General features: G+C 37.0%; 3 protein-coding genes across 4 annotated transcripts in view; all 3 read right to left on the reverse strand.

Moving 5' to 3' along the window:
* LOC127847565 (trehalase-like) overlaps positions 1-17,506 on the reverse strand; it is a 230,371-nt gene that overhangs the window by 9,569 nt on the left and 203,296 nt on the right. Inside the window, exons 2-4 of one of the 2 annotated variants that reach the window (XM_052379574.1) lie at positions 5,967-6,159; positions 4,237-4,337; positions 2,855-2,993 (exon numbers count right to left, since the gene is read on the reverse strand). In XM_052379574.1, coding sequence (XP_052235534.1) covers positions 2,855-2,993; positions 4,237-4,337; positions 5,967-6,115 — 389 coding nt within the window. In that variant the 5' untranslated portion in view covers positions 6,116-6,159. The remainder of the gene's footprint in view (positions 1-2,854; positions 2,994-4,236; positions 4,338-5,966; positions 6,160-17,506) is intronic. The other variant, XM_052379575.1, reaches the window with a different exon arrangement.
* LOC127847574 (RING-box protein 2-like) lies at positions 8,139-17,504 on the reverse strand. The gene is made up of 3 exons (XM_052379588.1): positions 17,337-17,504; positions 12,228-12,275; positions 8,139-9,153 (listed from the first exon to the last, which is right to left on the reverse strand). Exons 1-3 carry the CDS (start codon positions 17,476-17,478, stop codon positions 9,035-9,037), a joined length of 309 nt encoding a protein of 102 aa, XP_052235548.1. The 5' UTR covers positions 17,479-17,504; the 3' UTR covers positions 8,139-9,034.
* The window catches only part of LOC127847573 (RING-box protein 2-like), a 223,944-nt gene continuing 214,576 nt past the window's right edge, over positions 8,139-17,506 (reverse strand). The window contains exon 4 of the mRNA XM_052379587.1: positions 8,139-9,005. The gene's annotated coding sequence lies outside the window, so the exon portion shown is untranslated. The remainder of the gene's footprint in view (positions 9,006-17,506) is intronic.

Here is a 17,506-nt window from a genome sequence, read left to right on the forward strand (position 1 = left end):
ATATAGTAGACACAGTTCATATTGGATAATTCTCAGGACTATATACTAGTTACAGTCCATATTGGAGAACTCTCAGAACTATATACAAGCCACAGTCCACATTGGAGAACTCTCAGAACTATATACTAGACACAGTCCACATTGGGGAACTCTCAGAACTACTGTATACATGTCTACTGGACACAATCCAATTGAAGAACGCTCATAACTAAATACTAACCACAGTCCATATGGGAGAACTCTCAGAACTATATACTAGAAAAGTCCATATTGGAGAACTCGCAGAGCTATATACTAGACAAAGTCCATATTGGAGAACTTTCAGAACTATATACTAACCACAGTCCATATTGGAGAACTCTCAGAACTATATACTAGAAATGTCCGTATTGGAGAACTCTCAGAACTATATACAGGACAAATTCCATATTGGAGAACTTTCAGAACTATATACAAGACACAGTTCATATTGTAGTACTCTCAGAACTATATACGAGCCTCAGTCCATATTGAAGAACTCTCAGAACTGTATAATAGACACAGTCCGTATTGGAGAACTCTCAGAACTATTTCATAAACACAGTCCATATTGGAGAAATCTCAGAACTATATACAAGTCACAGCCCATATTGGAAAAATCTCAGGACTGTATACAAGCCACAGTCCATACTGGAGGACTATATAATAGACACAGTCCATATTGGAGAACTCTCAGAACTATTTCATAAACCCAGTCCATATTGGAGAAATCTCAGAACTATATACTAGACACAGTCCATATTGAAGAACTCACGGAACTATTTATGAACACAGTCAATATTGGAGAACTCTCAGAACTATTTTATAGACACGTCCATATTGAAGAACTCTCAGAACTATATACTAGACACAGTCCATATTGGAGAACTCTCATGTGTATTTAATAAACACAGTCCATATTGGAGAACTCAAAGAACTATACAAACTACAGTCCATATTGGATAACTCTCAGCACTATATACTAGACACAGTCCACATTGGAGAACTCTAAGAACTATATATAAGTCACAGCCCATATTGGAGAACTCTCAGAAGTATATACAAACCACAGTCCATATTGGAGAACTCTCAGAATTATATAATAGATAATGTCCATGTTGAAGAACTCTCAGTACTATATACTAGACACAGTCCACATTGGAGAACTCTCAGAACTATATACTAGACACAGTCCATATTGGAGAACTCTCAGAACTAAATACAAAGCACAGTCCATATTGGAGAACTCTCAAAATTATATACTAGATAATGTCCATGTTGAAGAACTCTCAGCACTATATACTAGACACAGTCGACAATGGAGAACTCTCAGAACTATATACTAGACACAGTCCACAATGGAGAACTCTCAGAACTATATACTAGACACAGTCCACAATGGAGAACTCTCAGAACTATATACTAGACACAGTCCACATTGGGGAACTCTCAGAACTACTGTATACATGTCTACTAGACACAATCCATATTGAAGAACGCTCATAACTATATACTAACCACAGTCCATATTGGAGAACTCTGAGAACTATACACTAGAAATGTCCATATTGGAGAACTCGCAGAGCTATATACTAGACAAAGTCCATATTGGAGAACTTTCAGAACTATATACTAACCAAAGTCCATATTGGAGAACTCTCAGAACTATATACTAGAAATGTCCATATTTTAGAACTCTCAGAACTATATACAGGACAAATTCCATATAAGAGAACTTTCAAAACTATATACAAGACACAGTTCATATTGGAGAACTCTCAGAACTATATACGAGCCTCAGTCCGTATTGGAGAACTCTCAGAACAATTTAATAGACACGGTCCATATTGGAAAAATCTCAGGGCTATATACAAGCCACAGTCCATACTGGAGGACTATATAATAGACACAGTCCATATTGGAGAACTCTCAGAACTATTTCATAAACACAGTCCAAATTGGAGAAATCTCAGAACTATATAATAGACATAGTCCATATTGGAGAACTCTCAGAACTATATACTAGACACAGTCCATATTGAAGAACTCTCAGAACTATTTAATAGACACAGTCCATATTGGAGAACTTTCAGAACTATTGAATAGACACAGTCCATATTGAAGAACTTTCAGAACTATATACTAGACACAGTCCATATTGGAGAACTCTCAGAACTATTTAATAAACACAGTCTATATTGGAGAACTCAAAGAACTATACAAACCACAGTCCATATTGGATAACTCTCAGCACTATATACTAGACACAGTCCACATTGGAGAACTCTCAGTACTATATACAGGTCACAGTCCATATTGGAGAACTCTCAGAAGTATATACATACCACAGTCCATATTGTAGAACTCTCAGAATTATATACTTGATAATGTCCATGTTGAAGAACTCTCAGTACTATATACTAGACACAGTCCACATTGGAGAACTCTCAGAACTATGTACTAGACACAGTCCATATTGGAGAACTCTCAGAACTATATACAAACCACAGTCCATATTGGAGAACTCTCAGAATTATATACTAGATAATGTCCATGTTGAAGAACTCTCAGTACTATATACTAGACACAGTCGACATTGGAGAACTCTCAGAACTATATACTAGACACAGTCCATATTGGAGAACTCTCAGAACTCTATACTAGACACAGTCCACAATGGAGTACTCTCAGAACTATATACTTGACACATTCCACAATGGAGAACTCTCAGAACTATATACTAGACACAGTCCACAATGGAGAACTCTCAGAACTATATACTAGACATGTCCATATTGGAGAACTTAAATAACTATATACAAGCCGCATCCTCTACTTTTCCACGGCGTCCTCTGGTTCCCACGTGACGAGTTCGCTACCGGGCAGGTCGAAGAACCGATCCACGAATGCCCGAAGTTCGGAGGAATTCTCTTTGACGCTGCTGTTCAGACTATTAAACGCATTCATCATCGTTTCTGAAAGTAAACGCATGAGTTTTGTTATAAAGTACGTGCATTGATTTATTTATTTTAATACGTAAAGAAAGTAAACATACAATATACATAAGTAGAAGCATCGAATTACCAAACGATTAAGTGCTGTGCTCTATGCAGTTATCATGCATGTGTACCATACATCAGAACAAACAATCAGAAACTAAACACCTTTATTTAACTCAAAGGTATACTGTTAAAATCATGCGATGCGTCGTTAAAGCGATATCGGTCATGAAGGCATTACATAACCAACTGAGATCATGTGTACATGAATGAGTTAAACAACTAACCGAGGTCAAGTTGCATTGATGCAAGACTTAAAAGACTTCAGTTATCAATCGAGGTCAGCTTTCATTAAGGCGTCATGTAACGCCTGTAAAGTTATAAGAATACGTTAAGTAGCCTTCTGAGATAAGATTGCATGAATTTCTTACCTAGGTCACCTTTAAGGGGCTTATCGATCTACCTTTCCGGGACCTTTTAGGGGGCATATAGATCTACCTACCCAGGTCAGATTTAAGGGGCATATTATTTTACCTGTCAGAGTCCGATTAAAGGAGAATATTGGTGTACCTACCTGAGTACACTGTAATGTGCATGTTACGAGGACCGTTATATAGAGAATAATAGGTTGGTGATGTGGATGGAGAATGGTTATCTGGCAAGTCGGAGGAAGTTATCGGGTGAGCCGAAGGCGAACCCGATAAGATCCTCCGACGAGCCAGATAACCATTCTCCATCCACGTCACCAACCTATTATTCTATTTATCCTGTCACATTTACAACATTCGTTGAAATGTTTCTAAAATATATAGTTTTCCAGTTTTTTGTGTTTAAATATTTAATATGGGAAAAAAAACACGCCGCAGCAAAAACATTGTGACGTCACGTCGTGCAAAACGCTAAGGCTAGCTTCCGTCTTGTTAAACAACACATAAATCGAGTCAATCGTTATTAATTCAATACACAAAGACGAAATTATGCTGTTAATATAATAATTACAAACAGTACTTGACACGTATGTTGTATTTTTTTTAATTAAAAACAAGTTTATTTTATAAATAGAAAATAGTACAGGCGTGCGCATGCGCGGACAGCAACTGACGGATATTCGAGGTCACGTGGTCATCTAGCCTAATATCTTTTGAGATATTAGGTTACCTGGTTATCGGGCTGATTTAAAGGCATGTGACAGGATAAAAATGCATATCGGTATACTTACCTGGGTCTACTTTTAGGGGCATATCGACAAATGTCTTTGAGTCTTTGAAAAGTCCTGCTGTCTGCACCGCATTCAAGAGAGGCCCGTGACACCAGATATCGCTTAAATAAACATGGAAAACATTTACATGAGGGAATATATATATATATATATAGTAGTCATGGGACAATCCTGTTCCATTAAAGGCTCGCGCCATATGCACTGAAATGTTAATCCGGGACGGCAATATCCTCCTGCAGATCATTTGTGATTAAAAGACACATTCTTGAAAAAAATAGCATGAGAGCGGACTTTGCCGACGCGAATAAGCCTGTGTGTGGTGCACGTGTTTAAAGCTCGATTGTCCATGACGAGCTTCATTTATGTGTACGACAATAGTACGTAAATAGGTTGCATTATTCATGCAGTCTTATCGAAGTTAATAATTTTAACGTTTATATTTTTTCCCACCGTATATCAATAATGCACACAATTTGAATCTTTATATTTGATGAGACACCCAAATGTTTGTACCTACGTGTTAAAATATGGATTAGGTGATGCGTTGTTTTTTTCTCTTTTTTTTCATTTTATGTGTATCAGTTTAAATATTCATACATAATTATGCCCCCCTTCGAAGAAGAGGGGGTATATTGCTTTGCACATGTCGGTCGGTCTGTCGGTCCGTCCATCAGGTGGTTTCCGGATGATAACTCAAGAACGCTTAGGCCTAGGATCATGAAACTTCATAGGTAGATAGATCATGACTCGCAGATGACCCCTATAGATTTTGAGGTCACTAGGTCAAGGTCATGGTGACCCGAAGTAGTAAAATGGTTTCCGGATGATAACTCAAGAGCGCTTATGCCTAGGATCATGAAACTTCATAGGTAGATTGATCATGACTTGCAGATGACCCCTATTGATTATGAGGTCACTAGGTCAAAAGTCAAGGTCATGGTGACCCGAAATAGTAAAATGGTTTCCGGATGATAACTCAAGAACGCATACGCCTAGGATCATGAAACTTCATAGGTAGATAGATCATGACTCGCAGATAAACCCTTTTGATTTTGAGGTCAGTAGGTCAAAGGTCAAGGTCACGGTGACCCGAAATAGTAAAATGGTTTCCGGATGATAACTCAAGAACACATATGCCTAGGATCATGAAACTTCATGGGTAGATTGATCATGACTCGCAGATGACCCCTATTGATTTTGAGGTCACTAGGTCAAAGGTCAAGGTCACGGTGACCCGAAATAGTTAAATGGTTTCCGGATGACAACTCAAGAACGCTTACGCCTAGGATCATGAAACTTCATAGGTACATTTATCATGACTCGAAGATGTCCAATATTGATTTTCAGGTCACTAGGTCAAAGGTCAAGGTCACAGTGACCCGAAACAGTAAAATTGTTTCCGTATGATAACTCAAGAACGCTTTTGCCTAGGATCATGACACTTCATAGGTACATTGATCATGACTCGCAGATGACCCCTATTGATTTTCAGGTCACTAGGTCAAAGGTCAAGGTCACAGTGACAAAAAACGTATTCACACAATGGCTGCCACTACAACGGACAGCCCATATGGGGGGCATGCATGTTTTACAAACAGCCCTTGTTTTAATAGCTTTGTCCAGTTTGCATCTACAAACAAAAGTATACATACAGAACATATTCTTATTATGTAAGCATGGTAAGAGTTTTGAACATTTAAACATGAAAAATGAGGTATCGTGGCCTATACCTGTCGCACGCAGGCTCCGCATACATTTCCGGAATTAGCAACAATAGTAGAAGTGTACTCCAAAACTTCCGGTTCGCCATCCCTGTAGCGGTTTGGGGCGACTGTGAAAATGCCGAATTAGAGTTTCTTCCTTGGCTGATATCTGCCATCACAGTGACGTAGCGTGTATCTTAACAAGATACCTCTCAGAGAGGTGTCCAGTACGTTTTCAAGATTTTCATTCATTCGCAATTGTTAAAAATATAAGTGTGACATTGAGCTCCGGACGTATGCGATACGCAAAACGAAATTTTCAGAGGGAGAATGTATTTTTTAAATTCTTGTAAGAATCTAAAAGCATCCTCAACTGATATATGAGCCGAACGTTAAAAGGAAGGCTAGCAACGCCGTGCTTCAGATTCCGACGTTGCTAAGACCGATGACCCAGTCAGAACAAGCGGGTAATGAGATATAAAACCACTCATATCATCTTATACGAACAAACAATCCGTTGATCATCCAAAACGAACGTTTCAAAGTATTTACAAGGTTAGACATGCGATAAATATTTATTTGATAAATCTTGGGTAGTCTTATTTATAAGACGCGCAAAGAATCTAGAGATACTTTTTATATGGGCTAAATTCTTTGGAACTCCAAATATTACCCATATAAAAAGTAGCTTAATATTTGAGAGCGTCAAAAATTTGGACTAAATCTTGGGTGTTGTTGGACTTGAATCAAAGATGATGTGCGCGAACGCTAGTAATTTGTGATTATGACATTTTTAATCAAATGCATTTCATTGTTCAAGATATCATGAAACACAACTATTGTTGTATTATTAATTGTGATATAAAATAAAGCTGTCGAATGACATTGGGCACGATTTTTCTAACGATTATCAAGAGTTTCTGGCATTGTGTTCGTAAACAAATTGTACGCATTTAGTAGGAGCCCATACACGTTAGATATCACGACCGTTAATCACGCGCTCCACCTCTTTTTTGAGATGCATTAATGATTGAGCCAATGCTACTTCTGAGGTGGCGCTCAGGCTCGGATGTTTTAAAATTTAACGTATAATTTTACAGGGTGATAAGGTTTTATTTGGTGTTTTTTAACACATCTCGTATATTTTTTTAAATCGGCCAATGTCGTACGATTCAGCGATTATATAATCATCCAATTTATATAACTTAAATGACTCCTTCAGCTCTTTACTATTTGGCAAATAATCCGCACAGTTGACCTTGATCCCTTTCGCCCTTCGTGCTACATGCATTTAATTAGGTATCTTAGCATGAAGTTGCCTTACACTATTGTAATACGTCTATGAGTTATTGAGCAGGATAAGTTTTTTTACCTTGATCCCACCAACTCTATATGCGATCCCAAGCGAGACCTTGAAATAAGCTTTCGACTTAATAAGTTTATTATATCCGCCTAATGTGTGCTAAATTAACGGGGTTGAACCCCTGAATGATGTACAAGTAAAGTGCTTGTTGTCCAGGTTTTCAATCCTTTTAATAACCCTGGTTACAAGATTTGTGTAAGGCGGCCGCTTCAAAAGGGTAGTTTCCGGCAAAAATATGAACTATGCATTGACCAACCTTGATGAAGCTTTGGAAATATTGAATATGCTTTACTTAGAATTGTATATTCATATTTATTATCATGAATAATGTTAATTTTCAGCAAAACATAAAATCAGTTATTTTAAAACCACAAATATGAATGTGAAACACGCCTACAATTTGGAGTATTTTAAGAACTGACAGTAGATAGCACTTAAATGTTTAGGTTTCTTCTTTGTAAAAAGAGACTACCGGTATACAAGTTACTCATCATTCAGACATCAACGAGAAAAAGGCAAGATGTGCATGGCCTTATATTATAACATGGTTTTTAACTCTGAACGAGTCAAGTCTTCCATGTAAATGAAAAAGTATAATTAATATGACGATAAAGTGTTAACATCTGTACACATGTACTAGATTTGTTTTCAAGAATTTGCCCAGTGGATGCTCTATCGATAGAATATATCCCTTTACCCAACGGTGCTGTTGTTAATATTTCGCACAAAAAAGCAATGGTGGATTTTTCACTGCATCAAATGAATTCCCATATAATGCACATATGAAAGCTTAAGAATTCAATATAGTTGTTTTGAAATTATAAACAACATGAAAATATGAATTCTTTCTTATTTCCATATCATATACAGATTTTTAGTTACATTTAATTTTAAAGCCAACTCTGTGGGCATTTGGTTTATAACACATACAAGGAATAAGTTAAATATACAGCTTATATTTTTGTGACTGAAAATTGAATTTTTTAAATAAATATCATTGATTATCGCTATGATTTTTAACCCAAACACATTTTTATGCAAGCATTTCCCTACGACTTATGAACATGATTTCAACAAACTAATACAATAAACAACAATACGAACAAAGCAAATACAAGGAATTGTTTAAACAAAGTTTCATACAAATGCTTTTGTGAACTTAAATTAAATCTAAAAATTAAAACAGACTGTCTCAATCTAGAAGACCAAATCAAAATTATTTTCAAAAAGGACAATTTTTAACAAGTAATAAATAAACTAAGAGTGGTGCATATATATAATGTCCAATAATGAAACACTGGTTCAAATGTACATTAACATGAAAAATACAAGACATAAATGTATTATTCTCTTTAAAAAATTAAAATTGACGCTTATTGCATAATGACAAAAGAAATAATTATATCAAAAAGTGAAAACTATCCTACATTTCCAATTAACTGTATGACTTTTTTATCAAGTGTCTTTCCAAGATACGTTTACTATCTGATACAATGTGTTTTACCACAGGGTTACATGGTAAATGAAGGACACTTATCATCTTCAAATTAAATTGAAATTCATGTACTAACAAGCATATGCACATGAAATGTGTTTGTGATAAACAGAGAGCTGGTGGGAATTTTTTGTTCATTTCAAAGAATTGAAATCCATCCTGTAGAGGCACTGAAGAGTTTATACTGTTTGTGGTGAAATTTAAAGAGGTAAATTCAGTGGATCCAAATTTGGATCACTATTTTCCTATTCTTTGCACAACCCAGTCCTGTTGGCACAGTGGACATCTGTTGTTCTGTTTCGTCCAGAGCGTCATACAACAATTGTGGAATGAATGGTTGCATTCACCCCAAACCACTGAAACAGCAAAACAACATTTAGCAGAACCTGAACATAGTTGGGTTTGAGACTGTTGTATCAGCTAAATGTTTATATATCAATATCATGTACAGTAGCAGCGTGTCAAGTAAGTAGAAAGTTGCACTTGCAAAACTTTGCGCTTAGCTTTTCAATAAACTCGCAAAATGGCAAATAATACCATGAAAAAGTTTTTTTCATATTTTATCTACTGACAACTGTCTCCATGAGATACACATGTTTGCCAAATATCAAGTTGCTATCTTCAATATTTGACCTTTGACCTTGAAGGATGGCCTTGACCTTTCACCACTCAAAATGTGCAGCTCCATGAGATACACACACATACCAAATATCAAGTTGCTACTTTCAATATTGCAAAAGTTATGGCCAAGGTTAAAGTTTTGGGACAGACACACACATACAATGACACACACATACAATTACAGACAGACAAACACATACAATTACAGACAGACAGACAGACAGGCCAAAAACATTCGATCTGGGGGCATAAAAATCACTCTGGTTCAGTTATATTTCAGTGCAATTGAATTGACATCTTTAGCTGATCACAATATAGCTCATCTGCACTGTATACTGATGCAATGCCTGTTTAGTACTTAGAACAAAGGCAATTGGCAAATTTCCACTGGCAGAATTTAAACAAGAGAGCCAAGATGGCCCTAGTTTGCTCACCTGAGAGGAGTCGGTTCATTCAATCTTTACCAAATGTCAAACTTGACCTAGATATTGTCCAGACAAACATCCTGGTCAAGTTTCATCATTATTTCATCTGCGAGTCATGATTAATGTACCTATGAAGTTTCATGATCCTAGGCGTAAGCATTTCTGAGTTGTAATCCGGAAACATTTTTTTAAGTGAAGTCACCGTGACCTTAACAGCCATTGTGTGTATACGTTTTTTGGTACTGTGACCTTGACCTTTGACCAAGTGACCTGATAATCAAAAGGGGTTATCTGCGAGTCATGATCAATATACCTATGAAGTTTCATGAACTTAGGCATAAGCGTTCTTGAGTTATCATCCAGAAACCATTTTACTATTTCAGGTCACCGTTACCTAAACCTTTGACCTAGTGACCTAAAAATCAATAGGGGTCATCCGCGAGTCATGATCATTGTACCTGTGAAGTTTTATGATCCTAGGCATAAGCGTTCTTGAGTTATCATCCAAAAACCATTTTACTATTTCAGGTCACCGTGACCTTGACCTTTGACCTAGTGACCTGAAAATCTGGGTCATCTTCGAGTCATGATCAATGTACCTATGAAGTTTCATGATCCTAGGCATAAGCGTTCTTGAGTTATCATCTGGAAACCATTTTACTATTTTGAGTCACCGTGACCTTGACCTTTGACCTAGTGACCTGAAAATCAATTGGGTCATCTGTGAGTCATGATCAATGTACCTATGAAGTTTCATGATCCTAGGCCTAAGCGTTCTTGAGTTATCATCCGGTAACAATTTTACTATTTTGGGTCATCGTGACCTTGACCTTTGACCTAGTGACCTGAAAATCAATAGGGGCTATCTGCGAGTCATGATCAATGTTTCTATGAAGTTTCATGATCCTAGGCATAAGCGTTCTTGAGTTATCATCCGGAAACCATTTTACTGCTTTGGGTCACCGTGACCTTGACCTTTGACCTACTGACCTGAAAATCAATAGAGGTCATCTGCGAGTCATGATCAATGTATCTATGAAGTTTCATGATCCTAGGCATAAAAGTTCTTGAGTTATCATCCAGAAACCATTTTATTATTTCGGGTCATCGTGACCTTGACCTTTGACCTAGTGACCTGAAAATCAATAGGGGTCATCTGCGAGTCATGATCAATGTACCTATGAAGTTTCATGATCCCTGGCATAAGCGCTCTTGAGTTATCATCCGGAAACCATCTGGTGGACAGACGGACCGACATGAGCAAAACAATATACTCCCTCTTCTTCGAAAGGGGGGGGGGGACATAATGAGAAAACTGCCCCCCTACCAGCAGCAATGTTATTCAACTGACCGGATTCATTTTAAAACTCAACTCTCGTATCAAGGAAATAAATTTTCTGAGCAAATTTCATGAAAATTGGGCCAAAAATGTGACTTCTACTGTGTTCACATGTTTTCACTATATACATATAGAGAAAAATGCCCCGCCTACTGGCGGCCATGTTTTTTCACCGATCCCGACCATTTTCAAAGTCGTCCAAGTTATCAATAAAACCAATGTTTTGACCAACTTTCATGATGATTGGGCAAAAATTGTGACTTCTCGAGTGTTTACAAGGTTTCTCTATAGCCAAATAGGGAAAACTGCCACTATATATATATAGAGAAAAATGCCCCACCCACTGGCCGCCATGTTTTTTCACCGATCTCGACCATTTTCGAACTCGTCCGAGACATCAATTGAACCAATGTTTTGACCAACATTCATGATGATTGGGCAAAAATTGTGACTTCTAGAGTGTTTACAAGGTTTCTCTATAGCCAAATAAAGAAAACTGCCCCGCCCACTGGCGGCCATGTTTTTCAACGGATCAAAACCTCTTTTGAACACAACCAAGATATCATGAAGACAAACATTTTGACAAAGTTACATGAAGATTGGGCATGAAATGTGACTTCTACAGTGTTTACAAGGTTTTTCTTTTTTTTTTTACCTAGTGACCTAGTTTTTGACCCGGCACAACCCAGTTTCGAACTCGGCCGAGATTTCATTGGGACAAAGCTTCTGACAAAGTTTCATGAAGATGGGACAAGAAATGTGGCCTCTAGATTTTTTACGAGCAAATGTTAACAGACGGACGGACTGACATACGACGGACAAAGACCGGTCACAAAAGCTCACCTGAGCAATCAGGTGAGCTTAAAATCTAACTTGCATTTTACAAAGATAATTTACAGGGAGCCTACGGTAATTTGGAGCCCTGAGTAGTTTCTTGTTGAAATTTTAATAATTTTGAATATTTGTATGATATCAATAGACTTTTTTATTTATATTTTTTCAAGTACAGAATTTACAATTTATTGTACCAATGTAGGTAACTTACCAACACAGTCATCTTGCTTGTTTTCTGATTGACATCGTAGACATGCATCTGACAAATTAAACGACAATAATTATTTGAAGTTGAATATCTGTAGTACAGGTAGTAATAAAGTAAACAAACTTAAAGCTCAACATCATTTGAGCCTTGTTTTGAGAAAACTGGGCTTAATGCATGTGTGCAGTCCGCAAAGGCTAATCAGGGACACAATTTCCGCCTAAACTTGATTTTCGGTAAGGAAGGACTTCCTTGAAACTAAAAATACCATAAGAGCGGAAAGTGTTGTCCCTGATAAGCCTGTGCAGACTGCGCACATGCATTAAGCCCAGTTTTCTCACAACGCGGCTCATTTAATTAAAACATAAAATGTTACCATGCAATCAAACTAAATTTTGAACTTTCAACCAATTAATTTAGTTGAACTTAATTACATTATTAACATTGAAAGCAATGTCTGCATTTGAGCTACCTTAACCAAAAATTTCAGCACATTACTTCCACGGAAACTCAAGTTTTTGAGCTGCAACCATTTTCCTATTTTAAGTACCAATAACCTTGACCCGACTGGCTGCTAATTCTGTATGTATTTACACTTTGAGACTGTAATCTCAAAGACTAGTTGAAAGGCAGTTTATGGGTTTTGTTAATTTAGATTTGGGAGAAAAATTACGCCGCTTTGAAGCTATATATTTGACCTTTGACCTTGAACGATGACCTTGACCCTTCACCAATCAAAATGTGCAGCTCCACGAGAAGTAAGAGATTGAATGGAGAAATTAACTTTTCTTTTTTTTTACCTTTGACCTTAAAGGATGACCTTGACATTGACCTTTCACCACTCCAAATGTTCAGCGCCAGGAGATACACATGCATGCCAAATATCAAGTTGCTATCTTCAATATTTAAAAAAGTTATGGCCAATGTTAAAGTTTTCGGACGGACAGAATTTTGACATTTGACCATGAAGGATGACCTTGACCTTTCACCACTCAAAATGTTCAGCTCCAAGAGATACACATGCATGCCAAATATCAAGTTGCTATCTTCAATAGTGAAAAAGTTATGGCCAATGTTAAAGTTTTCGGATGGATGGAATATTTGACATTTGACCTTGAAGGATGAACTTGACCTTCACCTTTCACCACTCAAAATGTTCAGTTCCAGGAGATACACACGCATGCCAAATATCAAGTTGCTATCTTCAATAGTGAAAAAGTTATGGCCAATGTTAAAGTTTTCGGATGGACGGACAGACGCCATATATCAGACATTTGACCTTGAAGGACGACCTTGACCTTCACCTTTTACCACTCAAAATGTGCAGCTCCATGAGATGCACATGCATGCCAAATACCAAGTTGCTATGTTAAATATTGAAAAAGTTATGACCATTAAAGTTTTCGGACGGACAGACAGACTGACATACTGACTGCTTGACGGACAGTTCAACTGCTATATGCCACCCTACCGGGGGCATAAAAAGATAATAATGTTCAGTTATGATGATAATAATTGATAAGGACAGTATTTTGAGAATGGAGAATACTAAGTTTACTCATAACAATGAGCAAAAGTAAATTTCTGTGAAAATTGAACTACATTTTTTTGCATTTAAATGAGTTTTTTACTGACATAAAAATTGTTGTTTCGACAGACAATAACAACCACAAAGTTTCATGATTAAGTGGTCGTCAGGACTTAATACACAAACAAAATAAGTGTGAAACATAGTAATCAGATGTTGGATCGCAAAAATGTCTCATTTCCAAATGATTATTTAAATTGCAGTAACAAGAAACTTTAAATTGCCCTAAATTTTATGTTAGAAAAAAATTACCAATGTTGTCAAAACAGTGTCTGTCTTGATATTCATCCTCTTACTTGCATTGATGTTGACATAAATGTTCATTTTATTCCGGAGCTTATACTACCATGGGCAATGTTTGTGTACAGAATCAACCAATCAATCATTTCAACACTGTAGTGGAGAATGTACCCATAAACTGCATAAATCCATACTAGTTCTTCTTGAATGCTCTGAGCTTTTCTGCGTACATACATACAGCTCAGAGTTCTTCTTGATTAGACATATGTCTATAAAATCGATTTCAATAAACCTAATACATTGTGACAAACACAATACCTGTTATCATGAACATCAATTGGTGAGTCATTTGTGGAAAAAAACTAACAAAAAAACTACTTAACACAAAAACCCTTATCAAAGCCGAAGTTTTGAATTAATGATTCGATCTATCTTATGGAGGTTCCAGAGAAAGTTGATGTATTACGATTGGTTGATTAGACACGAGCTCTTTCTCACAGAGAATTCTGAAGAAAGTCGATAGCGTATATGTGTATTTTCAAAGTCGGAACACTCTGTGTTTTCTATTGCAAAAACTTACACATGTTCATGATCCGTTGATGTGTTTGAAACTTTGAATTAATATCATTACTATGCGAGCACACCATATCATGTTAGTTGTTTTAATTTGCGCATTAGTGATATATCATATACATATATATATCATTGTCTATGATCTTTTAGTGTTTAGTCATGCTAAAAAATAGTTAATGTTGCTAATATTACCGATTAAAGTTCTGCCCAGAATCTGGGCGACATGTTTCTTTGAAATATCTTGTTACCAGTTGCAACTCCCAGCGACCCGGAGGGTCAATAGCTGGGAGTTGGATTATTGTAACTAAAATCCATACCAGCAAATACATCTATAATACGGCCATTTAAAATGTACACAACATGTGACAAGTTATCTACCTTTTACATAGTGTAATTCTAAATCTATTGTCATCACAGGTACACAGCCTAAGCGTTAACATTAGTTGGATGTGTTGGATTAAAATTGATTACGTATCCAAAATAGTCGTTCTATCTACAAATCGTAGAAAATAAGAAATCTGAACAGGGATTTCAATAGACGCAGAATCCTGCGTTTTGACACGAGCAATTTGAAAATGACTCGTTTTTGACCTGACCATTTTTTCTGCCGTGCGTCATTTTGACGCACCGAAAAATTTGACCCGCGCGTCAGTCAGTTTACATCTAACCATATTTCCATGATGTAAATCCCTTTATGCTTCTGATTGACATTCATGCCCCAGTATTGGAAACTCGGTCAATACATAGAGGGGATACCACAGGCGTGGTTTATCTTATCTAATCTCTTCCAATAAACATGTCATCGTTTAAAGAGTGCGTATGCGCATTAATTGGGAAATTAGAAGCACATGCATATGCCGTTAAAACAGTTCCTTTGAATTATGGTGCATAATCCATAATACAATCCAAACACAACACCTTTGACAAATTACTTTGTAAACAAAACGAGTAACTATTAATTGACATACACACAAAGTTTCTTTTTGACCCGTATTATAAATTGTCAACACTTAAATCCAAACTGCGAGTTCAACAATTGTTTATATCGGAAAGACCAATTAACGCAACAATGAACACGGCGCCGTACTTAGTTACACTTTTTGCGAAATAAGTTTACACAATACAGCACGTGGTCATGAAAGTTCAAAGCAGCCATTTGAAGTGGCGCCGATTAGCAGGTAGCGTCTAGCGAATTGAGAACTTTAAATGTATTTCATGTGATGTCATTGACTAAGTTAATTGCTTAAATCGTAACCGTTACACAATCGTTTGTGAACTGTGTTAACTCGGTTCGGATTAATTGTTTGTGAAAGTTGTAATTCGGTATTTAAAAAGTACTTTAAAGACGGTGCCGAGCATCATCATCACACCTTTATGGTGAGCAATTGATTACTTATGTCGAGAAAGTTGTGAAAACGATACCCGTATTACAATTTTATGCGGCAACACTTCAATTTCAGTACATGTATATTTCATCATGTCCATTTATAAAACTGAAGCATATCGTTTTTCTACAGCGGCATTATTTGCTGGTACAAATTTCGATTGACAGTGTTGTGCCGGTGCCCGGTCTACAAAATGCGCACATACCTCGTGATTGGGAACCAGCGACAAATCGGTAAAGTGCATGCTGGGTAGCACGAGTTTGTACGGTCTCTTGTGCACGGGACGTTGATGTGAGTAGATGGGTTTATGTGCCTATGTCCCAATATGAGTATTGTGTGAGGAATTGTGAGCCTGTATATCTTATATGGTATTGTATTGTATATGTGTGTCTGTAACTGTGAGCCTGTAACTGTGAACCTGTGCGTGTAACCCTGAGTACGATAGTAGTTCCAGGGGGTTAAGCCTGTGCATGTTAGCCAGTGTCTAGCTGTGAGCCTGTGTGTATTGTATTATATTGTATTTTATGTGTGTTCAACACGTATTTACCTGGAAGGCCATTCCCAGAAGATATAAGTGAGTCTGTGACTGTGTATGTGAGTCTGTGAGTTGCCTGTGATTGTGTCAATGACACGCATTTCCCTGGAAGTGTATTCCCAGAAGTATATGTGTATGTAAGCCGGTGACTGTGTGTTTAAGTATGTATTCGCCTGGAGGTGTATTCCCAGAAGTACATGTATAGTGCCATTTTGTGACGTGCAACCGACAAGCCGACGAGTATAGCCGACGAGTTCCCTCGAAGACGACGAGGACAATTGGTGCCATCCTGACGAGCATTCCAGTCGCTGGCAACGTGAGTATTGTATTTAGTGCCGTTGCAAGTAATTACTGTTGTTGTTGTAAAAGAACCCCAAAGAGCTAACCGTGAAAACACTACAGCGTACGCCAGTAGTAATGGTGCTAGTTAAATGACTTAAAAATAAGTTGATACCAGTAATAAGGGGAATTAAGGGGTAAGCAATAGTATTATTTATAAAAACAGTATGATATTACTTGTGTTCCTTTATATGAATCATTTTGTATGCAAATTATGACATTTAATAAAATTGAATAATACAGACAAAAACACAATTCTTGTACACCTATTTTTGCGCTTCAAAATTGACCCCAACATTTTTCAATTTGACTCCTCAAAATTTCAGACCAGGGGTTATTGACTCCTTGTTTTTAAAATCTATTGAAATCCCTGTCTGAACTAAGACTGAAGACTGAAATGTTTATGAATTGGGACGTCAACGAGTTTACAGAAATATTGTAATTTCTATACCTACCCATCACTTGAACTCTACAGATAGCGCAGGTATCACATTCTACATCCCAGCTCCACATAGCAACGAGATTCCATTTCTTAAGAGTAAACATCTTGTCCGTTTTTTGATTCGCTTCTCTGTCAACTTCCATTTCGTCCGCCATCTTTGTTGTTTTTGACAATGCGATAATC

This window comes from Dreissena polymorpha, chromosome 10 (assembly GCF_020536995.1).
Source record: "Dreissena polymorpha isolate Duluth1 chromosome 10, UMN_Dpol_1.0, whole genome shotgun sequence".
NCBI classification, from domain to species: domain Eukaryota; kingdom Metazoa; phylum Mollusca; class Bivalvia; order Myida; family Dreissenidae; genus Dreissena; species Dreissena polymorpha.

Excerpts from the sequence above, each read along its gene's own strand:
- LOC127847574 (XM_052379588.1), bottom strand. The coding sequence starts at position 17,478 with ATGGCGGACGAAATGGAAGTTGACAGAGAAGCGAATCAAAAAACGGAC. Across the intron at positions 12,276-17,336 it reads CTGTAGAGTTCAAGTGATGG|ATGCATGTCTACGATGTCAA; the intron begins GTAGGTATAGAA and ends TTAATTTGTCAG. Across the intron at positions 9,154-12,227 it reads CAAGCAAGATGACTGTGTTG|TGGTTTGGGGTGAATGCAAC; the intron begins GTAAGTTACCTA and ends TTGCTGTTTCAG.